Here is a 25,042-nt window from a genome sequence, read left to right as displayed (position 1 = left end):
TTGTCAAAGCACACACTTAGTACCTGACATCAAAATACCAAACTGATTAAGTGCCAGTAAACAAAGAGTTAAAAATCAAGGAGAAGAATCACCATCATCTGTTACCAATCTCCCTGCTTCCGTTCTTAGCTTTCAGTAGTCAATTGGTACACAGCAACAGCTATATCATTTTAAAACACTATGTCACCCTTTGCTCAAAACGCACATCTTTCAAGTCTATACCATGGACCACACCAGCCTTATCTCCTCCTCTCACCCCCTGCTTCACTCAATTCCAGCCACACAGACCTCTTTGCTTGCCCCTTGAATTTGGCAGGTATGCCCCACCTCCAAATATTTGGATTTGCTGTTCCCTCTGACATCAATGTTGTGCCTCCAGATATTTGCAAAGTTCACCCTTCTAATGTATTCAGGTTTCTGCTCAAACGTCATGTAGTTATAGAGCCTTTTCCTGACATCCCTATTTAAAATAGCCTGTCATGGGGCGCCTGGGTGGCGCAGTCGGTTAAGCGTCCGACTTCAGCCAGGTCACGATCTCGCAGTCCGTGAGTTCGAGCCCCGCGTCGGGCTCTGGGCTGATGGCTCAGAGCCTGGAGCCTGTTTCGGATTCTGTGTCTCCCTCTCTCTCTGCCCCTCCCCCGTTCATGCTCTGTCTCTCTCTGTCCCAAAAATAAATAAACGTTGAAAAAAAAAATTAAAAAAAAAAAATAAAATAGCCTATCTTCGCACATCTACCAATCACTATCACTTTGACTTCTCACATTTTTGTCCATAGTACTTAAATGTATATTAATTTATTTATTATTTGTCTTTCTTTACTACAAAGATGGAGTTCTTTGACTATTCTGCTTACTGATAAAACACCAGGCTAGAATATTCCCCAGAGGAGAATAGATGCTCAATAAATTTTGATAAACAAATGAAATAAAAGACCGATTCTTCAAAGTACTGCAAAACTCTTCCCCATATTAAAACAGAAAGTAGAAATGAAAAGAGCAGCATTAATAAGGAGTGTAGAGGGGGCGCCTGGGTGGCGCAGTCGGTTAAGCGTCCGACTTCAGCTCAGGTCACGATCTCGCGGTCCGTGAGTTCGAGCCCTGCGTCAGGCTCTGGGCTGATGGCTCAGAGCCTGGAGCCTGTTTCCGATTCTGTGTCTCCCTCTCTCTCTGCCCCTCCCCCGTTCATGCTCTGTCTCTCTCTGTCCCGAAAATAAATAAACGTTGAAAAAAAAATTTTTTTTTTAAATAAGGAGTGTAGAGGAGGGACTGGACATGGCAATTTTGGAGACAGCTCTGGTTATAGAGGAGGAAGAGAAGGAAGTGGTGGTGGAGGACCTGGATATGGCAGCCGGCAGGGGAGGGGTGGCTACGGAGGTGATTATGACAAGCGTGGAGGAGGAAATTACGGAAATGGAAATTACAATGATTTTGGAAATTATAACCAGCAACTTTCTAACCGTGGTCCCATGAAAAGTGGAAACTGTGGTGTTGGCAGGAACATGGGGGGACCATAGGGTGGAGGAAACTCTGGGCCTGGAGGCAGTAGAGGAAGTGGGGATATGGAGGGAGAAGCTGATATTGGGCTTCGTTGTGTAAATAGGAGAGGATGAGAGCCCAGAGGTAATGGAACAGTTTCAGGCTGTCAAAATAATAACGTTAAGGAAACTCTTATCTAAGTCATGCATAAATCTGCAGTGATATAGCAGAAGATAGCAGAGCAGATGCAGAGAGCCATTTTGTGAATGTGCTGGATAATTTAATAACTTTACCTGGCTATGGAGGAAGGAGTTGGGGAAAAAATGCTTTCGGGACAGTTTCTGAGCTTTTCAATTGTTATGTCTTTCTAGTGGTTTTGTAAGTGTAGAAGCATTCCTTCTCTGATAATGTTAAACTTGTGGGTTTCAGGTAACATGTGAAACCTTTTTAAAGATTTTCCTCAAAGTTTCAAAAGCTATTAGCCAGGATCATGGTGTAATAAGACATAATGTTTTTCTTTAAAAAAAATTTAAGTGCATGTGTAGAGTTAAGAAGCTGTTGTACATTTATGATTTAATAAAATAATTCTAAAGGAAAACAAAATAGCAACATTATTTTTTTGAAGAAATTGACAAACTGATTCTAAAATTAATAAGTAAATATAACAGATCTAGAATGGCCAAATCAAATTTGACAAAGAAGAGCTAAATTGGAGCACTTATACGACCTAATTTCCAGACTTCTTAAAAAGCCAAAATAATCATGACTGTGTTGTATTGGCTGAAGAACAGATACACAGATTAATGCAACAGAACAGAGTTCAGAAATAAATCCACATATATAGTGTCAAATGATTTTCAAAAAAGACATGTAGTAAAGTCAGTGAGGAAGGATTAGGCATTTTAAGAAATGATGCTGGGGAAACTGGGCACCCATAAGGAAAAAAAATAAATTTCAATCTCTTCATTATTCTTTGCATGAAGTTAAATCAAAATGGATCATGGACCTAAACATAAAATCTATAACCAGAAAGAATTTAAAAAACAAAAAAAACAGCCTATTTTTGCAATCTTCGGAGAGGCCACAATTTCTTTAACAGGATGCAAAAAGCACTAACAACAATGAAAAACTAAATGAGTAAACGGGACTTGAACAAAATTAAAATTTAACAAAATTTCTGCTCATCAAAAAAATATCATTAAAATAGTCAAGTCATAGATTAGGTAAAACATTTGCAATACATATACATACATACATACATACAATACATAGTCATATATAGACTATTTAAAGAACTCCTAAAGTCAACAAAACAGACCTTCAGTAAAATAATGGCCAAAGATTCGAACAGATACTTCACACACACACACACACACACACACACACACACACAGATATATAATTGATCAATAAGGAAATGTAAAAGTGTTCAACAGCCTTGGCTATCAAGAAAATGCAACCTAAAACCACACAGAGGTACCCTTTTATTCCCAACACAATGGCTAAAATCTAAAAGACTGACAATACCAAATGTATACAAGAATGTGGAACAGGTGAGCAAACCTCATATATTACTTCTAAAAATGCTAACTAGTACAATTTTGGAAAACTGCTTAGTAGTTTCTTTTAAAGTTAAACATACATCTACCTTATGACCCGGAAATTCTACTCCTAGGTATTTGTCGAAGAGAAATGAAAGTATCTCCGTAAGAAGACTTATATAAGAAAATTCAGAGCCGTCTTATATAAAACCCCAAATCTGGAAACGACGTGGTGTTCATCAACAGGAGAACAAAATATGATACATTCATACAACATAATACTTTCCAGCAACATAAATAACTGCCAAACACAGCATCATGGATGAATCTCACAGACATTAGGTCATGTGAAAGAAACCAGATGCTAAAGCGTACATACTCTGCGATTTATATGAAGTCACACGATAGGCAAAAGTAATCCATAGTGTCAGAAATCATGGCAGTCTGTCCATGGGCAGGGAACAGCACGGCAAGGGGCATGAAGGAAATTTCTGAGGGGATGTAAATGTTGCGAGTCTGGTTTCAGGTGCAAGTCGACCTTGGGTCAAAAGTCATTAAACTAAGTGTAAATTATACTATATGTAAATTATATCTCAATAAACAAGGGGGGAGTTATGGTGTGGATGTAAGAATTGTGTGTATATTTGTCTGGGAGCCTAAAAGGCATTGCTTTATTTTTTTAACCCGTAACAAGTATAGAACATTTCCAAAACAAGTCATGATTTTTCCCGATAGTTCTTTCACTGCATCATTATTTGTTGCCTTTTCACAGCCTTGGGGGAAATTCAGCCAACAATTAACCAGACAATAAAAGCAAAGATGTTCACAAAAATATTGTCCTTTTAAAATACATCATTTTCTACATGGCTTAATTTAATCTCTTAGCAGAGGATTGCAGACACACGCCTTTCGTGGCGTACTCAGCAATTGTAAATGACATATGGTATAATAAAAATAAAACAACTCAGATAAATAAATAGCACAACGGTTTTTGAAATTTGCACTACGAAAATGAGAATCGGGTGCTCGCGTATCTGTTCAATTCTCAAGTGGTCAACTTTAAAGATATTTGAGAATTTAAGATAAATATCCAATGCCTCTTGATAAAATTTGCTAATATTTTATTATTATTGTATTAGATACTGTATTAGATACAATAATATTGTATTAGATATTGTATTAGAAAGCTACAATAAGAATCCCAGAGTAAAGAAGTGAAATTATGAAGGGACTGTGGATTTAGAAATTAGTCTATGCTGACAAGCACTCTACTAGCTGTTTCCCTGCACAAGGTAGATGGAATTTAGTACAATAATTATGTGTGCCATATGTCAGCAGTTTGACAATATGAGACGATCACATAAATCTTTTGTAATTCACCGAAAGTTTAGAGTAAATTTCTAGGACTCACTACAGGAACATTTACTCATCTTTTTTATTTTTTTTTAATGTTTATTCATTTTTGAGAGATAGTCAGTGTGGGTGAGGGAGGGGCACAGGGAGAGGGAGGCACAGAATCCGAAGCAGGCTCCAGGCTCTGAGCTGTCAGCACAGAGCTCAATGCAGGACTCGAACTCATGAACTGTGAGATCATGATCTGAGCCAAACTCAGATGCTTAACCCACTGAACCACCCAGGCACCCTAGGAACATTGACTCATCTTAAGCATGAGATAATTTATCAAGACCAAGTGTGATTTTTGAAAGATCATCTTGGTAGATACATAGAGGATGGTTAAGGGAGGGAGATGATTCTAGATAACTTGAGTAGAATGGATTCAATAATTTGGAAGGTCTTCAAAACTGAGGCTTCTTTGCGATGAAAAAGAAATTCTCTCTGTGGACAGCAGTTTCAGTCCATGTCCAAGAGTTTCAACTTGCCCTTCCTGCCAGCCTACCCTGTGGATTATGGACTTACCTAGTCAGCCCCCACAATTGTATAATTCCTTGCAATAAATCTCTTCACATGTATCTCCTACTCGTTCTGCTTCATACACTGTGCGTAGGACTGTTCTGTATCCGACATAATATTAGCATCCCTGGCTGCTTCCCCTTAAGTACCAGTAGCGGTCAACATCATTGTGATAAACAAAATGGCTCTCCTGATGACCTCCTGTAGACAGTACAGAGGTGATATACTGAATCACTGCTAGGGATGAGGAAGACAGTAGAGGCAAGAAAGCTGGATATCTCACCCTATGTGAGATAATGAGAATGAGAATTGTAAGGATAAGATGGAATTGTCAGACATTTCAGAAATAGATTTGGTAAAAGACTGCTAATAAAATGGATGTAGGATTTGAGGGAGAGTGAGTTGAAGAAAATGTTCAGGTTTCAGTTAAGGTGATGAAGTGGAGAACATGACTGGGTTAAAGAAAGAGATTCCATTCACTGTGAGAATGGCTCAGCATAAGGTACTTATTAGACACAAGGGTAAATGTCCAGCCCAAAATCTATGTCTGTCATGTAGGAAAGGGTATGATCAGGCACACAGTTTTGGAGGTCTTCAGAAAATGGATGTGGAAGTTATGTTGTAAAACACATCCAATGTATTTCGCCTTCTTAGAATATATTGTGTACTTTTTCTCCCAGAGCCCTTATACTATGGAGACCAGACCATGAGGCTGCGGCTTACAAATCCAAGGAAAGGCCTAAATGAAGAACACGTGGGGAAAGAGAAGGTCATGGTGGAAGGGCAGTTTCTGGCAGTGTGGATGGGAAACAGGGAAGTCTTTCTGAAGCTCAAAAAAAGGAGCCAGATGGGAGGATAGAAGATAAATCAGGTTCAAGAATCCATGTTTTTCCTCCTCACATCCTTTCTAGCAGGAGTGAACATTGGGAGTAGAGCAGAGGGAGTGAGGGGGCAATTCAGGTTCAGCCAGAAAAGACTAGAAGCTTCAGAGAAGCTTCATGATCATCATAACGCTATATACTATGTAGTTGATAAGGGCATTTAGTGGAAGGCCCATGAGGGTAGATACCCTGTGTTCACTGTGGTATCCCCCACCCCTAGAATATTATCTGACACTAATAGGCAATCAATAAATATTTGTTGAATGAATAATGGAATGACTGGCACCTGGGATAAAGGAGTAGGAAAGAAAAGAGAAGATGGGACTGATACTATGTCCCTTTACTCTCAGTTCCCCATGGACTATGCCTGGCAGAGGTGCGAATCCAAAGCTCCCAGGCACCACAACGGGAACGTGGAAAATGGATGTGGAGCTTCCGGTGAGTCCACCAGGTTATCACTGCATGGAGAGGAGCACAGAGAAAACAGTTCAAATCAGGGATGCCACGGTAGGTCCCCCAAAGCTCTAGAGATAGGCTCACCTCATCTAAAGTCAAAGAGACCAAAAGAAGAAGGCAACATGCAGAGCCCCCTCCCATTGGTGTGAGGATGCCTGAGCAGTCTCCTGTACCCAGCTGCCATCTTGGGAGGAGGAAATGGTGAGGAGAACCCTTGAAATGGGAGACAAACTTTTAGACAAAAGCAGTTGATACATGTGACAATGGTCATATCCACCATTTTCTGCCACTGGCAGAAATAATATATATATGTTATATATATTATTATTATATATGTATTATGCCAAAATAATACATATTATAGAAAATAAAGTTCCCATTTTGTGTAATTTTTACCCAAATTCATCTGAAATGGAAAACCATGGAACTGGATAAAACTCACTTAAGGGAAGAGCAAGAAGAGAAGCAGAACATAAAAATTTAAGAGTCCAGGGAGATATAATAAGAAAGAGTATTCAGAGATGTAGGATGGAAACCAGGACAGAGGAGTGTTGTTGAAACCACAGGAAGAAAAAAAAAAAGCTCAAGAAGGAGTTATGAACAAGAAGGAAGAATTAGCCCTCAGTTTGATAATTTGTTGTCAGTTATTCTGGAGAAATTCAAGGCTTTCGTCCATACTAACCAGGATTAAATTCAAACATCATGACTAGGTATTCACAAACTGCTGCCATTTAGCACCAGTTTGCTTTCCCAGACTTTGCAAAGTATACATATCAAAATATGCACTATAAATCAGGAGATCCAACTTTCAGTGCTAGGACAAACTGGCACACTAGCTTGGTGACCTTGGGCAAGCCTCTTCTCTTGGTTTCTCTTTTCTTTTCTTTTTTTTTTTTTTTTTTTTCAACGTTTATTTATTTTTTGGGACAGAGAGAGACAGAGCATGAACGGGGGAGGGGCAGAGAGAGGGGGAGGGGCAGAGAGAGAGGGAGATACAGAATCGGAAACAGGCTCCAGGCTCTGAGCCATCAGCCCAGAGCCTGACGCGGGGCTCGAACTCACGGACCGCGAGATCGTGACCTGGCTGAAGTCGGACGCTTAACCGGCTGCGCCACCCAGGCGCCCCTTGGTTTCTCTTTTCTAGCATAAAACAGTTCTATTTCTGGGGCACCTCGGTAGCTCAGTCGGTTAAGTATCGGACTTTGGCTCAGATCATGATCTCATTGTTGGTGAGTTTCAGCCCCACATCAGACTCTGTGCTGACAGCTCAGAGCCTGGAGCCTGCTTCAGATTCTGTGTCTCCCTTGCTCTCTGTCCTTCCCTGTCTCATGGTCTTTCCCTCTCTCTCAAAAATAAACACTAAAAAATACTAAAGGGGCACTTGGGTGGCTCAGTCGGTTGGGCCTCTGACTTCAGCTCAGGTCATGACCTCATGGTCCTTGAGTTTGAGCCCCATGTCGGACTCTGTGCTTACAACTCGGAGCCTGGAGCCTGTTTCAGATTCTGTGTCTCCCTCTCTGTCTGCCCCTCCCTCACTCATGCTGTCTCTGTCTGTCTCAAAAATAAATAAATGTTAAAAAAAAATGAAAAAAAAATACTAAAAACAAATACCATTTCTAAAATGTGATTAGTAGTCCTAAGTAAACCAAGCTGGTATATCCGGAGTTCATGTACTTTTGCTATTCTTTTCCATCCAGGAGTGACTTCTTACCTACTTTTCAAGGCCCAAACTTACCCTGCTTGCTTTGGAGTCTCCCTGAACTATATCAGCCATAGATCTCATTTGATATTTACCCAAATTTCCTCCATTTGATATTTACCCAAGTTGTATATGTGTCTTGGCTTCCCAGGTAGACCGTATAAGTCATTTCACAACGGGGACCACTCCTTATAATTATTTATAACCTTCACAGTACCAAGCACAATGTCTTACATTCAGAAGACATTCAACAGATCTTTGTTCTTCCACTGTTTTGTTAAATTTTTTAAAAAGTTTATTTATTTATTTTTGAGAGAGAGAGAGAGAGAGAGAGAGAGAGAGAGAGAGAGAGAGAACACAAGCAGGGGAGGGGCAGAGAGAGAGGGAGACACAGAATCCGGAGCAGGCTTCAGGCTCTGAGCTGTCAGCACAGAGCCCAATGCTGGGCTCAAACCCATGAACCGTGAGATCATGACCTGAGCTGAAGTCAGACGCTTAACCAACTGAGCCACCTGGGGACCCCATGTTCTTCTATTATTAATTATAAACTGTAAGCACTTTCAATTTTTCTCTTTTTGTATTGTTCCCTGTTGCGTTTATGAATACGAAAATAGTTATCCAGACTGAATGAACTTACCATACTAGTAAAAAAATTGTTTAGCTATAAAACAGAGATCATGAAGATAAAAGTACCTGACAAATATCACTGGAAGAGAGTGGTGAATCCCTGCAAAACTTACCCTTTAAAAACATGTTTCTTTCATGATTACCCTTCTGTCCCCCTGGTACGTTCAGCTCTGCTCCACTTGTACACATAGAAATACACTTTATTTACCAATGTTAACATTAGTCTAAAGCTGTAGCCACAAAATCCCAATAATCTGAGTGAAACTGAAATTTTCTATTGATTATCCAGATTATTGTAGGCTGGGTTTTAACCCTCATCCTCGCATTTGCTGGTGAAGATCTAAGCAGTGCACTGTTTAGAAATGCCTGCAACCAATTTTTCTGCCTGTGACATAAGACAACGCCCAAAGGGCAGCTATTCTGCGTGTTTAACACGTTGTGCACAATGCCGAAACACCAATCATGATTTTGACTACTACAATGCCACAGTATGCTCTGTAGCACGATAGCTTTTATTACATATTTAAGTAAAAGTTACACCTCATTTTTCTCTGCTTGATTCTTATTGTTCTTGACCCTGTGCTCTCCTTGTGACCTGTTATTTTGAATTCTAAAAATTAGAAAGCTTATTCTTCAAAAAGAAAATATTGCTTCTCTTTCACAGGGTCTAAACCACAGTACACAGGGGTGGACTTTATTATGAAGACTTCTCTGTCCTTTTGAAATATATATTAATACTCGTCTTTACCAGCCTATTATGAAAATTGCCATAATTAAGAACGAGCTAATGTGTGGAAAAGTAAGTAGCATACACCCCATGACATAAGAGCCCTTAATGTTTCTCATCAATTGTTTGCTTACCCACTAATTTGCAAAATCCAGCAATTCATAATGGATCTCCTTATCAGTGTTGAAAACTCATGAAGTTCTACCACACCCACTAATTTCTCTTTCCTTTGACTATTGCTTATCATTGGATTGTGTAATTATATTACTGATATTAACTGCTCTGGGAGGCATTCCACTACATTTGAAGTGAAACGATCATAATCTATAACAACACTTAAGAAAAAAAGAGACATAAAATTCTATACCTATAATTTTCCCATCAGCAATGGTGTGGATGTAAGTTTTTTAAAAATAACAATTGGTACTTAGCAAGGATAATGCCAATTAGCTGCATGCTGTCTTTTGATGAAATATAATCATATTTCCTTCTCAGTTCTTTAATAAAGCTGCATTTCTCGTTTTAGTTAACCTTCAATCAATCCAGAAATGAAGACTTATCAATATGCATAAAATAGTGCAAAAGGAGAAGATATTTTATGGTTTTTTTAAAGTAGTAATATCAACTTTGCCTACAAGTAAAGCACTTCTCCACAGTCCCTAAGAGACTGAATGCTCCACGAGGACATTGAAGCTGGCTAGTAGCACACGCTCAATAGATATATATTAACTGCATGAAAACCACACACAGATTTAGTACTAATGGACTAAATGAATGAGCAAGTTGCATCAAAAACTTTTTTTTTACATAATCACTGTTCATTTTATATAATTTTGTGCCACTTTTTAATTTGCATAGTTCAAACACATTAACTTATTTGATCCTAGTGCCTTCTGCAATAGGTAATATTTTCCCCCTCTTTATGGATGCATACAGAACCTCTAGAACCTCAAAACTCCCTCATCGATAATAGATCACTCCCTTTGTTTAACCTGGTTATGGCCTGAGAGCTAGATTTCTACAGTTAAAATGGCCTTCCAAATACATACTGAAATATTGATAGATGAGATGATACAGTGTCTTGGGTTTGTTTCAGAATAACCTAGGGATCGCAGGGAGTGGGCAGTGGGGTAGGCATGAAGACAATATGTCATTGGCTCAAAGCAGCAAACTCTTGAAGCTAGAGGGCTGCTACACAAAGTGCTATCTTTACTTCAGTAAACGTATAAAATTTTCCACACTAAGAGTTTGGAAAAAAAAAAAAGCCAAGGAGAAAAAGTAAATAAATAAAATAGTCATTCTCAAGGTGTTTTGCTAAAGATAAGAGGATTTTTGCTGTTAGATTTTAAACTAACTCCACCTACCCCCACATCAGCTACACGAATCTAATATAAAATGACTCTTTTATGTCCAACTGGAAATTGGCTAAGTAGCTTTGCAGTGCAGAACTTAATAGAAGGCCTCAAATACTTAAGATATATAGAAATGGCCAAATCTCTCACATTTTCGTTTACTGGGAACACTATACTCTGAATGCAACATGACATCCGTAGAATAGTGTGTTTCTCATTGTTGCCTACTTTTTACAAAGTCAGGTAGTAAAATAACAAGAAAAGTGAGGTCTAACTCACTGTATATAAGATTTAACTGTGTTCAGCAAGAGCTATAACTCCAAGTTATATGCTCCTAAACATAAACCAAGGCCTTAGATAATCACCATGGATTGTTCTGTGAAATTACAGCTGGACTCAGCAAGGCAATAAAAATGAGCTTTTCCCCCCAAAAGAAAACTATATTGAACCTTCAACTACTAGATTCCAAGTATGTCAAGACAAACACACCAAACATTAGTGCTTTGCTTTTAATAGAAAGTAGTTTGATGGGAACTCTGTTATTCAAGAAATCAGAAAAAAAAAAAGGAAAGGAAAGGAAAGGAAAGGAAAGGAAAGGAAAGGAAAGGAAAAGAAAGGAAAGGAAAAGAAAAGAAAAGAAAAGAAAAGAAAAGAAAAGAAAAGAAAAGAAAAGAAACCCAGTTGTATCTTCTCGGAAATCAACTTTTTATATAATTTTCCCAGCTGAGGCAGAACAGTTCTTTAGGGTCCTGGAAAGGAATTCAATGAATAAGTACTCTGATCAAGAATGTTATTATGACCCTCTTTTCTTGGGCCTCCTGCCCAAGAGGGAAGGAAAGAACATCTACCAGGCTGCAGGGTCCCTTACGAGATCCCTGCTTGTGGGAAGCCCAGAGCACGAGCGAAGGATAGATCATGGGTCACAATGCAACAAAAACTACGGGAAAGCAAGAGACAGCAACAAGAGCATCACTGGTCACTTGCACATGTGGACATCTGTGGCTTTTCCCCTTTTCAAGCTATGCTTAGAAATAAACTTAAATATCAAAATAATTTAAAGGTTACTGGCAAGAAAGATAAAAGGATATATTCTGATTTGAAGCATGGCAACATTATTACCACCACAAACAGTAATGAAAGCAATTACACTAATAAGACAAAATTTTAAGGCAATTGTTATTTCCTTCTCTGAACTAACACACAACATTTTCATCCATCTTCCCCAAATCAGATTGCTAAAGAAATAAAATACATGCATTCACTGCTACCTATACAAAGAGCGTAATATGAACCTAAAGAATTGCTAAGAGATGCCTCTAATTAGGTGTATTTCTTTGGAAAATCATTTATATTGACTTATTTTAACTATAAGTATAAGATCTAGAAAAGGATGCAAATATGTAACTATATAATAGTGAAACGCTGTGTGTAGCAATTAATATTTTCCTAACTTAAGATAACCTTCCAGTAAGACAAGTCTGAACAACTTCAGACATCCTTATTAGAGTTTATCACGAAGAGACTGAAAGATCTGCACTTACATGAGATAACAGAGCCAGCTCCTGGTGACACGTGACAGCATTCCGATTGGCTTCCATAAAGTACCTCTGCGTGCGCTTCCGTTCCCGTTCCAGCTTCTTCTCCAAAGCCAGCTGGGATGTAGATAAGTTGTCTAAATACTTCATCATGACATCTGATATCATCGAGCTGACTTCTACAATATCTGGGCGGGCTTCTGCATCAGGAGTGAGGCACCTAAGAGAACATAAGCTAATTACAGCACTCTGGTCAATGTTGGGACCAAGGCCATGGGGTGTGGAGGTCAAAGTTAAACCCCACTGTGTGACCACCATGGTGTCTTCACCCAAGAACACCTGAGATAAGATGGACATCAAGCATAGTTTTGAATCCATGACTTCTCAAAAGGTGTTTGGAATGTTTGGGAAGCCGAGGGAGGCAGCACTGTTCTCTTTGCAGTTGGGCTGACAGGCAAGGGCTACAGGCTGAGCACGAATTGTTCCTCAGGTCTCAGGACAGGTGGATACGGTCACCCACTCCTGTGTGAACTGGTTATTTTCTATAATCACTGCCAAGTCATCACTCAGTGAAACAAATAGGGATCCCAAGAATGTAGGCCCTGATGACCACACTGATGCACCAAACGAAAGGAAGGTTTTTAAGGGATCACAACTTATTGGCTTTTCCCAGCTGTACAGCAGCAATATCAACCCAACTTGATTAGTGTGAGCCTTACAAAACATGAAGTCATAAAACTAAAATGCAATCCAGTTACTCAGAGGTTTAAGATGTCTGTAATATTTTTTTTAAGTAGCTAATGTGACACATTGCATGCTAATATTTTCTGTGATTTGGAGGTAGGAAATGGCAATCAGCTTATTAAAGAGAGTATTATTTATGTCACAGCTAAACAGTAATACAAGGATATTCAAGACACCACGGAATCAGTTATCATGATCATTGTTAGTATGCTTTAAATACTTCTGGTACTCACTATGATATTTTAATTCAAATTCTCTAATTTCACTGAAGCCATGTTTTTCTTAATAAACTTTACTTTATTTGGACTTTGAGAAAAATACCTACTTTGCACATCTGTATTTGATTTAGCAACCTATAGTTCATACAACTTTCACCTATACTGATGTCTCCAGGAAATATTGGGGAACTATTTTATTTTTATTATTATTATTCACAACATAAGACAAAATAAGACTCTAACTTGTTAATTTGCTAATTACTCTTTTAGACTTGATTATGAGTAGAATATACACCTTTTAACTAGATTTTAAGACATTATCATCTCATACTTAATCTTTGTGTTATTTCTTGCTAAGGCAGTGGTCTTGCCCTCTGGTTATGACAGACACTTTACACATCTGCTGAATTCATATTTAACAAAGTTCGGTCTTTGCATTTATAACAAAGAGAGGCAAGAGATAGTAGAGACAAGGCCAGCTACATAATTTGTGGAGTTCCCAGTGCAAAATCAAAGTGTGGTGCCCCAGCAGGGAGTGAGGAAATCAATCTCCCTTCCCATAGTCCAGGGTCCTAAATGATGGTAGACAGGAGACCCTCAAGAGACTTCAACCTCCATGCCCACATGACGTACTTGATACCTGAATTGGAGGTGGGCAAGAGGCCCCACTGTGTCACCCACTCAGTGCACCATGATGCTACCACCCTGGTTAAGGATGGCCTCATTTTTGCCTCACCCGAAGATGCCAGCAGGGCACATGCTGCACCCTAATCCTCTCCTTGTCTGCATCCACAAAGCAGAATACAGGATGTTGACACACCCAATCACCACACCAGGTAGAGAACAGTAGCAACGATGGGACAGGGACAGGGTCAGGAACAGGGAGCCGGAGGCCAGGTAGGGGTCAGGGCATCAGGAGCAGATGGCTGAGAATCTATGTCAGAGAAGTAGGAAGTTGGAGGGACCACTTATGAACTGAGGCTCCCCAGCCTCAAACATACATGCCCCTTGCCTCCTCAGACTTAATTTCCAAAACATAAATTTAAAGATAAAATTAAGAATCTCATGACTTTTAATGCAGAGGCTTAAACACTAAGTGCAGGGCAGTTTTGAGTATGAAGCCATAGGCAGTGAGCATTGGTCATAGATCATCCCTGCTTAGATATTTCAGAGAATTCTTAAAAGTGAACAAATGCTGGGGCACCTGGGTAGCTCAGTCGGTTGAGCAACTAACTATTGGTTTCAGCTCAGGTCACAATCTCACTGTTCAAGGGGATTGAGCCCCACATCAGGTTCTGCGCTGATAGCAGGCAGACTACTTAGGATTCTCTCCCTCTCTGTCTGCCCCTTTCCTGTTCTCTCTCTCTCAAAATAAACAAATAAACATGAAAAAACAATTTTAAAAAAGAGTGAACAAGTGCTTCAGTGATTCTCCAATAAAATAAACAAAATTGTGTTGTAGCAAAAACCTAGGTCGTTCTACTCACCTCACCCCCTTTGTCCCCGCTCTGCTCCGAGAGACCAGATGGAAAGAATTAGAAAGATGTGATGTGCAGTTGTATTCATTTTGTGTTTCAAGAAACAAAGAGTTGAGGACTATGGTGGTGTGAGTTGTTCCCTTTGTCTCTCTCCTTCAATGTATAACCAGTAGGGCATCCATAAACCAACAAGGTTTCTTCTGCACAGCACACCAGGATGCTGGAGTGATCCATACATCCGTATAACTGAGGGTGAGTGGATCGGACTTCATGGAGGTGGTAGAACCAAGGATAAAGTGTCAGAACTGAGGGAGACTGAAATTCTAAAAAAGGACCAAACAGATATTCTGGGGCTGAACAACCCGACAAATGGGATGAAGAATGCATTACAAAGCACTGTAAACACAACAGATCAGATGGAAGAGAGAATATGTGATCTGGAAGGTAGGAATCTGGAAATGATTCATATGGAGGAGAAGAGAACTTCTATTTTTAAAATGACTTTTACAAAGTGAAGAAATCCTATGAGAGCTATCAGACTGCTTTAAGAGAGCCATCAAAAATAATGGGTATTCCATAAGGAAAAGAGAAGAAGGGGGCAGAGAGGCAGTTAAAAAAATAAGAGCTGAGAACTTCCCAAAGCTGGGGAAAGAACTAGACATAAAAGTCCACGAAGCTAATAAATCACCTTACTGTCTCAATGTTAAAAAACTTTGAGACACATTATAGTGAAGCTGTCAAAAGTCAAGGATAAGAATCTTAAAGGCAGCTCAGGAAAAAGAGACTAACCTACAAAATAACTCCCATTAAACTATGAGCAGATTTCTCTGCCGAAAATCTACAGGCCAGAAGAGAATGGAATGATTACTTCATATATTTATTGAAATATAAAAATCTTAGGCAAGAAAACTATCCAGCAATGTTATCCTTCAGGCATGAAGGAGAAATAAAAGATTTCCCAAACAAAAGCTGAATGAGTCTACCACCACTAGACCTGCCTTACAGGACATGTTGAAAGGAGCTCTTCTGCCTTAAACAAAAAGACAGAAGTACCCAGATTTTCAAGTAAGGTGATAAATAGAATCACAAAATTGTACACAAAATTGTACTTCTATTTCAGAATAGGGTGTTAAACTATAACATAAAGGTTAAAGGATAAAAATATTTAAAAAAAAACCTGTACATGCCAACAATTTAGTAGTAAACATATAGCATAAAAAGAGGTAATTTGTGACAACAAAAATATAAAAATGGGAGAAGGAAAATGACAGAACCTGTATAGACAAATGAAGATTAGTTGTTATCAGCATAAAATGGACTGTTTTATCTATGAGACGTTTTACATAAAGTTCATGGTAACCACAAAACAAAAATCTAGAGCAAAGACACAAAACCGCAAAAAAGGGGAAACTGAGAAAATTATCATAGCAAGTCGCCAACCTAAAATGTAAACAGAAACACAAAGAAAAAGAAACAATAGAGATACAAAACAACCAGAAACTAAAAGACAAAATGGTAGTAGTAAGTCTCCATATACCAATAATCACTGTCAATATAAATGGATGAACTCACCAATCAAAAGGCACCGAATGTCTAGATAGATTAAAAAACAAGACCCAACCAAATGCTGCCTTCAGGAGACTCATCTCAGCTCCAAAGACAAACATAGATTCAAAGCGAAGGGGTAGAAATTGATACTCTAAGCAAATGGTAACTAAAGGAAAACAGATATAACCATACTTATATCAGACATAGTAGGCTTTAAGCCAAAAAATATAACAAGAGACAAAGAAGGTCATTATATAATGACAAAGGGGTCAATACACCAAGAAGATATAACAATAATAAATATACATTCTCCCAAGATCTTCGCATCAAAATATAGTAAGCAAACACTATCAGATCTTAAAGGAGAAATAGACAATGCAATAATAGTAGACCACACTACCAGCAATGGATAGATCATCCAGAAACCAGCATTACCTTGATACCAAACCAGATGATAAAGACACCACAAGAAGAGAAAACTATAGAAAAATATCCCCGATGAATATAGGTGCAAAGATTCTCAACAAAATATTAACAAACAAAACTCAAGAATACACTAAAAGGAGAAAACACCATGGCGAAGAGGGATTTATCCCTGGGATACAAGGAAAGTTCAACACATACAAATCAATAAATGTAATTCGTCACATCAGCAAAATGAAAGATAAAAAATTACTTAATCTCAATACACACAGAAAAAGCATTTGTCAAAATATAACATTCTTTTATGGTAAAAATCCTCAGCAGATTGGGTATAGAAGGAATATATCTCAACATTAAAAAGTCCACATACAACAAACCCACAGGTAACATTATACTCATTGGAGAAAACTTGAAAGTGTTTCCTCTGAGATCACAAGCAAGGCAAGGTTGCCCACTCTCATCATTCTATTCAGGATAGTATTGGAAAAGTCCTAACTAGAGCAATGAGGCAAGGCAAAGAAACAAACAACACCCAAATCAGGAAGAAAGAAGTAAGATTTTCTCTGTTTACAAATGATATCATCTTACATATAGAAAATCCCAAAGAGTCAATCGAAAAAAACTGTTGAAATTAATCAGTGATTTCAGGAAAGGGGCAGGTTACAAAACGAACTTACAGAAACCAGTGGGGATTCTTTTATACTAATGATAAAGCATTAAAAAAAGAAATAAAGAAAACTATCCAAATTGCAATAGCATCAAAAATAACAAAATACTTAGTAATAAATTTAACCAAGGAAGTGAAAGATCTATACAACAAAACTACAAGACTTTGCTGAAAGAAATTGAAGAAGACACAAATAGATGGAAAGACATTTTGTGTTCATGTATCAAAAGAGTAAATATTGTTAAAATGGCCATACCACCAAAAGCCATCTACAGACTCAGTACAGTTCCCATAAAAATACCAAAGGCATTCTTCACAGAAATAGAAGGAACAATCCTGAAATTTGTGTGGAACCACAAAAGGCCCTGATTAGCCAAAGCAATCCTGAGAAAAAAGAATAAAACTGGAGATAACACACATCCTGATTTTAAACTATACTACAAAACCCTACTAATAAAAACATTATCATCCTGGCATAAAAATAGACCCATAGACCAATGGAAGAGTATAGAGAGCCCCAAATTTAAATTACAGAATATATATTCAACTAATATTTGACAACAGAGCCAAGAACACACACTGGAGGAAAGATAGTCTCTTCAACAAATGATTCTGGGAAAAGTGAAGAAATATATACAGAACAAAGAAATTGCCCCCCTATCTCACATCACTCACAAACATTAACTCAAAATCAGAGACTTAAACATAAGACCCGATACCATAAGACTCTTAGAAGGAAAGGAAGAAGCTCCTTGATATTGGTCTTGGCAATGATTTTTTTTTAACATGATGCCAAAAGTAAAAACAACAAAAGAAATGACAAATGGGACTACGTCAAACTCAAAAGCTTCTTCCCAGCTTCTGCTCCTTAATTAACAAAATGAAACAGCAGTTTACAGAAGCAGAGAAAAATTTTACAAGCCACATATCAGATCTACATCAAGAACAAAACACAATTTAATAACAATAAAACAAATAACCTGATTAAATTGGGCAGAACTAAACAGATATTTTTCCAAAGAGGACATCAAAATAGCCAATAGGCACATGAAAAGATGCTCAATGTCACTAATCAGCAAGAAGACGCAAAGAAAAACCATGATGATCTATCACCTTACACCTGTTAGAATGGTTATCATCAAGAAGACAAGAGATAAAAGGTGCTCATGCGGACTTGGTGAGAAGGGAACACTAACACTGTTGGTGAGAATGTAAATTCCTCCAACCACTACAAAAAACCATATGGAGTTTCCTCAAAAAAAAATAAAAAATGGATCTACCATACGATCCAGCAACTCCACTTCTGGGAGTACACCCAAAGGCACTGAAAATAGGATTTCAACAAGGTATCTGCACGCCCATATTTATTCACAAGAACCAAGACATGGAAACAACCCAAATGCCCATCATCATATGAATGAATAAAAGAGTTGGGTGTATATGTACAATGGGACATTATTCAGCCATGAAAAAGGAAGATATCTTCCCATATTTGGCAGTAGAGATGGAACTTGAGCACATTATGCTAAGTGAGATGACTCAGAGAAAGACAAGTACTGTATGATATCACTTACATGGAATCTAGAAAAATCAAAGCTACAAAAAAAATAGAAAGTAAATGGTGGTTATCAGGACACGAGGTGTGGGGGCTATAAGAATGATGGTAGCTAAGTGTACAAACTCATGATGAATAGTAAATAAGCATAGAGACCTAATGCACTGAATAATGAATATAGATAATAATACTGTACTATAACTATATGATATGATAAATATTGCTTCAACAGCAATCATATTACAATATATCAAATATATACAATACATCATTATGGAGACATTGTACACCATAAATTTACAAAATGCAACATGTCATATTTACTTTGGGGTGGGGGGGGAAGAAAAAAAAACAGAGTGGGGGGGGTAATGTAAAGATCCCTTTGTCCTTAAAACTAGCTGAAAGCATTAACTTTGTTAGTCATCATGACCGGCTCTGAAACAAAGCACCAGACAGCTTATGCAACCAGGCACAGATAGAGAAATGTAAGGCAATTGAAATATTTTGTGCATAAAAGGAAATGTTCTTCTTTTTAAAAAAGTAAACAGACAATACTCTCTTAACAGTGTACTGGAAGGTAAAAATAGTAATGTTGGTACTGGGCAGAGCAACAGAATGGATTTATTTTCTGCCCAAACTCTTCAGGGTTGCTAAGTTATCCTCCCAATGTAAAAGCCTACTAGGAAAGACAAGTTCCAGTGACAGAATGTGCTTGTATGCCATATGAACGGACAGGAAAAAGGAAAGATTCTACACATTAGAAACACAACTGCATGAACTCTACTTGAGACCGGGTGTAGACAGTGAAAATGAGATGGGAAAGCAGAAGGATAATATAATTGGAAACAACATCAAGTATGAAATTAAGAATGAGTCCAGTAAAGTTTCCCATTAATGGCTATTTTATATTCCAAAGGCTCTATCATGTTGTTGTTGATCAGGTCTGAGCCTAATTTGCTGAGTCATAAATGATTATTAAGACCAACTTTTACCTTTATATATTCCTTGCATCAATTTCCTAAAGAAAATAGGAAACTAAAAAAATAGAAAATTGAATTTGCTTCCTTATTCTTTTGGAACTTAATTTTTAAAGACTAAAGATCCAAAGCAAATTAAATATGTAATTGCATAAAATTCATGGCTGAATTTGGTTTTATGTATGTCAAATTTTGTAAAGATAAAACTTTGTGATGTGAACCCAGACGAGTCTTGAATAACTTAAATGAAGACCACATCTGCTACAGAATGCACACATCTTAATGTATGATCAGTTACCAAATTAAAACTAAATCATCAGTTCTTACTTATTATAGCATCTCAGTGTTTTGAATTAAAAGTGTCCTTATGAGCATTTCATCCCGAGTCCCCTGATGGTGATCATTCATCCTCTTAAACATTCTGGTGACAGGGAACTCACTCCCCACCCAGCAGCCTGCCTCACTATGGGCATCTCTAATCCTGACACATACTTCTTTTTTTTTTTTTTAAGTTTATTTATTTATTTTGAGAGAGAGAGAGAGAGAGAGCACAAGAGAGCATGAGAAAGGGAGACGTAGAGAGACAGGGAGAGAGAGAATCCCCAGCAGGTTCCAACACCGTCAGTGCAAAGCCCAACGCAGGACTTGATCCCATGATCCATGAGATGATGACCTGAAACCAAGAGTCAGACACTTAACTGGCTGAGCCACCCGGATGCCCCCGGCACATACATCTAACGGTGAGCTGACCTGGGCCTCCTTGGAACTCCACTCCATGGTTGTGGCTCCACTTTTCTGAAGTCCAGAGAATAAACTCAGTTGTTTTCACATATTTGGTGCCATTCCATTTTCATGCTTGTATCCCAAACTTGTTGACCCAACCTCCAACTCACCATGGGAACAGCCCCACTTCTCTCCATCAACACCACCACTATTTCAGTCAGATCCGCCATCATCTCTCGGGAGATAGCTAGATCCGCTTCCCTTCCCTCCCCCAATCCTTCCTGTCTATTCCCCACGGAGCAGCCAGCATGATCTTTCCTATAGAAGAAATTTTCACTATATGCCAGCCTATAAATGACCTTAAATTTTCTCCTCAGTACTTGAGATAAAAATTCAAAGTCCTCAATGTGGCCTAGTTGATCTGGCCCCCGTCAGCCTCCCCAGGCCCTCAGCATTCTTTGGCTATTCTCTTCCTTACTTGACATGCTACCTCCAATTTCTTTTAGTTCCTCAAACTAATAAGCTCTATGGTCTATGAAATGTTTTCTCTACTCTGTTTACTATTTGAGAATTAGTGGTTGTTTAGGTCTCGGATTACATGTTCTTTCTAAATAGAAACTTCCCCCAAGTCGCTCGACTAGGCCAAGTCCTTCTGGTCTCTCATTGCTTCCTTTACCATTCTTCATCAAATTTATCAGAACTTATTTTAGATACTTAATCCCATAAATAGTAACACTAATATTATTAATAACAATACCTAATTTTACTGACGGTTCACTTGATGCTGGCACTGTGCGAAAAACACTAGAAGTGTTATCCTATTTAGGCTTTGGAACCAGCCCATGAGTAGTTACTATTGCTACCTGTACATCACAGATGAGAAAAGGGGTTGAATGGAAGAGTAGGGATTAAAATCCAGCTGATTCCAGGGACACCTGGGTGGCTCAGTTGGGTAAGCAGCCAACTTCGGCTCAGGTCACGGTTTCACGGTTTGTGAGTTGGAGCCCCGCGTCAGGCTATGTGCTAACAGCTCAGAGTCTGGAGCCTGCTTCAGATTCTGTGTCTCCCTCACTCTCTGCCCTTCCGCTGATCCGTCTCTCTTTCTCTCTCAAAAATAAATAAACATTAAAAAATCGATCGATCGATCAATCAATAAAATCCAGCTGATTGCAGAATCTATTGATGTTCTTAAACTTTACATGTAATATTGGTATCTGACTCCTCCACTAACCTGTTAGCCCCAAGACACATGGATACCAGTAGCCAGGGAGCCTGTCAGAAGCAAATTATGGCCCAGTGCCACAAACTCAGAGTTTGCCCAGTGCCACAAACTCAGAATAATGTCTCTGTACATTTTCTCTGCACCACCCCTCCCCTGGTCTTTATGGCACTCAAATACCTATGAAAAAGAGAAATTAAATGACTAAATCTGGTATTCTTGTCTTCACATCTCCGGAGACTTCTTGAATTTTTAAGGCACTTTCCAGAAAACAAATAGCAGATAATAGGATCAAATTGTGGAGACGAGCAATTTAAATACATTTGTCTGGATTCATTAGCAACAGGGCATGATCTAATATATGCAGAATTCAGATTATTCCAAAAGGGGTTTCAGCTCATTTCCCATAATATTAACAATGATAATTGCCAATATTGCTTAAGATTTACCATTTGCCAAGCTCTATGCTAAGTGATTTTCATAGTTACTTTGTATAATTATCACACCAGCCTGATGAGTTTGGTATTATTACAGCCCCCATTTTAACTGGATGAGGGAACAGAGATGCAGAAAGACGGTCCAATGTTTGTTCAGAGTCTACAGTTGGTGAAACTCAGCCCCAGCTGGGCCTGGGCCCCTTAACTGTAGGACAGCACTGTGCTGAACAAGGAAAGTTTCAATATGTAATCCTACAAACTGTGAGAGTACCTATTAATGTGAACGACAGGCTCAGAGGAGAAAGTGAAGGGAATACATCTCTTACATTCCATCAGAGGTGGTGCTAGGTGCTGGGGCAGGTACAGAACCAAGTTTAAAGGCAACTGGGCAGGAGAATGGACAGATATTCTATCTTGGGGGAGTCTGGGATTTCTATAATAATAATGAGGATTTGACTGAGCTTGATGGGGCAGATAAGTAGTCTTGAGCCAACTTAGGAGCATACATTAGTACATAAATAACAGCCAGAAAACAAGTCATTTATTCATAGAACCAGTATTTGTTAAGGGTCTGTCTTGTACCAGGCACTGCTCTGGGCTCTGAAGAGCTATGAATGAGACTAGAGAAGACCCTGCTCCTGGAGAGTTTTCCTTCTGGTGGGTACAAGACAGATAATAAGGAAACAAGTCTGCATGGACCTGTCTAACATGTCAAGGGATGGGTGCCATGAGCTTTGTAAAGCAGGCAAGAGGGCCAGAGAGCAGAGAGGCTGTGGGGAGATCAGGCAGGCTCCCTGATGATGGCAAATAACATCAGAGACATGAATGAAATGGGGCCTATGCCATGCACATACCAGAGGGAAGAGAAGTCCAGGAAAAGGCAAGAGGGAGGACAAAGGTCCAGAGGCAGTCACATGCCAGGACTCGCAGGGAGCTCCCTGTGGCTGCAGGGAGGGAGGGAGCACCAAGGGAGCAGAGGGAAAGTGGGACGGAAGGGTGACAGGTCAGCGGGGACAAGCCCTGTGAGGTCAGAACTTTGTGAATGCAACGGGAAATGACTTTCATTAAAATCCTACTACACTGCCGGCCAGAGCGCTTCTTTCTGACTTTCTTTGAAGAATTATTATACAACATAACATTACCAATTTAAAAATAGAAATGAAAAAGTGCTTGCAATTTTATCATTTTGCATGGCCTTTGCCAGTTTCCTATGTCCTTGTCTAGCCTTTTCTCACATCTGTGCATATATTTACAGTTTTTCTCAGAGTTACAAACAGCTTTACATCCTGTTTGCTTTACTTAGCTTCTTACCGTATTTGTTTTACGGCCTGATACAAAGCCCTCTGAATAATCATTCTGATGACTGCATAATATTGCAAGTGCAGACACTACCTCCTCTTGGACACTTCAGTGGCTTCCAAATGGTCACCATTACTGATGATACACAAATATTTTTCTGGGTTTGGATTATGTGGCAGCCCTTCTTCTTCATGAATATGGACACAGTAAATTCGGAGAGATGCGAGGTCTTTCTTGACGATCCCTATCGGTTCAGAGTTGTGAGGATAATTACCTGCTGATGGTATCTGTCACTTTCTCAGAGTAGGTGCCTTCTGGCACTGGTTCATATACCGCCTGCACTATCTGCAAAACAGACAGACTAGTGTGATGGACATAAAGAGGCCACGAGTATCTACACTACTTGGCCACAACATGAAAGCTGCTCAATAAGCATTATGACCATGCACACATTTTAATCAGAAACAAAAACATCCCAACAAATAAAAAATTAACATCAAGTAAACAGTTCTCGAGCACAGATTGTATTCTTCAAGCTGAGTTCAAGTTAGCCTCAGATTCATAATAAATGATGTGTAGGATAATATAATATGCCAATTGTAGGCAATCCAAACCACAATTAAAAATAAAAGACCAAAAGTAATTTGATAGATTTATTTGTATAATTTTCTATGATAAATGAAGACAATTATAGGGGGAAATGTGCCATAGCACATGATGTATATTTAGAAGAAAGGGGGGAAATAATGAACTGGATCACGTGGTTAATAAAACAATGTGCCTGCTTTTAATTGACATTTTCATAAAAACCACAAATGATCTATTTAGGGAGAAAAGAAATGGCGTTTTTAGCAACACAAGACCCTTCTGTCTCCCAACACTGCTTACTTTTGTAGCCAGGGAGAGCATGTTGGTGCTGTAGAAGGGAGGATTCAGAGTTGCCATCTGATAAAGGATGCAGCCTGCTGCCCAGACATCAGCCTTCTCCCCATACGGCTCGCTCTTCAGTACCTCAGGGCTGAATTAAAATAAAGTTGTTAATAGATACTGTAAAAGGCAGAAGAAATCAGCACAGAAAGAAGTCCAATTTTCAAGCAATAGTTGGAGATATGAGGGGAAAAAATGGAAACTCTTTATCACTAATTCAAATAAATATATTAAAAACTATCTTTGAATTCTCCCAGACTCAGATGAATCAAGAAGCACCATCAAGCAATTCCATTTTAAGCACTAAATATCAATGAACCGTATAAATATTGCCTATTAAGTGCCTAAGGAAGTTATTTCCAGAAACAATCACCCCTCTGTGGTAGAAGGAATTGTTGGCTCCGGATCTTTACAATTCTGAAGATTTTGCACATCTCACCCTTACGACGGTCTCTTGGGAAGTGGTCATCACCCACCTCTGCCTTTGGTTTTGTTTTGTGTTGGTGTGGCCAGTGGAACATGGAAATGACAGTGAACCAGACCAGAGCCTTTGTCTTAGCAAATATTGAGTGCTTTCATTTGTCCTTTGAGGAGCTTCTGTCCATTACCAAGAGAAGAACATA

The 25,042-nt window shown here is 38.8% G+C and overlaps 1 protein-coding gene across 7 annotated transcripts in view; it reads right to left on the bottom strand.

The window, feature by feature from the left end:
• The window catches only part of NEK10 (NIMA related kinase 10), a 230,098-nt gene that overhangs the window by 70,468 nt on the left and 134,588 nt on the right, over positions 1-25,042 (bottom strand). For all 7 annotated transcript variants that reach the window (XR_007155710.1, XM_047875604.1, XM_047875605.1 and 4 more), the window contains 3 exons: positions 24,381-24,510; positions 23,767-23,837; positions 12,211-12,424 (listed from right to left, as the gene is read on the bottom strand). Coding sequence is in view for 6 of the 7 variants with exons in the window: in XM_047875604.1 (XP_047731560.1) it covers positions 12,211-12,424; positions 23,767-23,837; positions 24,381-24,510 (415 nt within the window). In the remaining variant the exon portion in view is untranslated. The remainder of the gene's footprint in view (positions 1-12,210; positions 12,425-23,766; positions 23,838-24,380; positions 24,511-25,042) is intronic.

This window comes from Prionailurus viverrinus, chromosome C2 (assembly GCF_022837055.1).
Source record: "Prionailurus viverrinus isolate Anna chromosome C2, UM_Priviv_1.0, whole genome shotgun sequence".
NCBI classification, from domain to species: domain Eukaryota; kingdom Metazoa; phylum Chordata; class Mammalia; order Carnivora; family Felidae; genus Prionailurus; species Prionailurus viverrinus.
The sequence above is the reverse complement of the archived record's forward strand: the minus strand, read 5'-3'. Positions and strand labels throughout refer to the sequence as shown.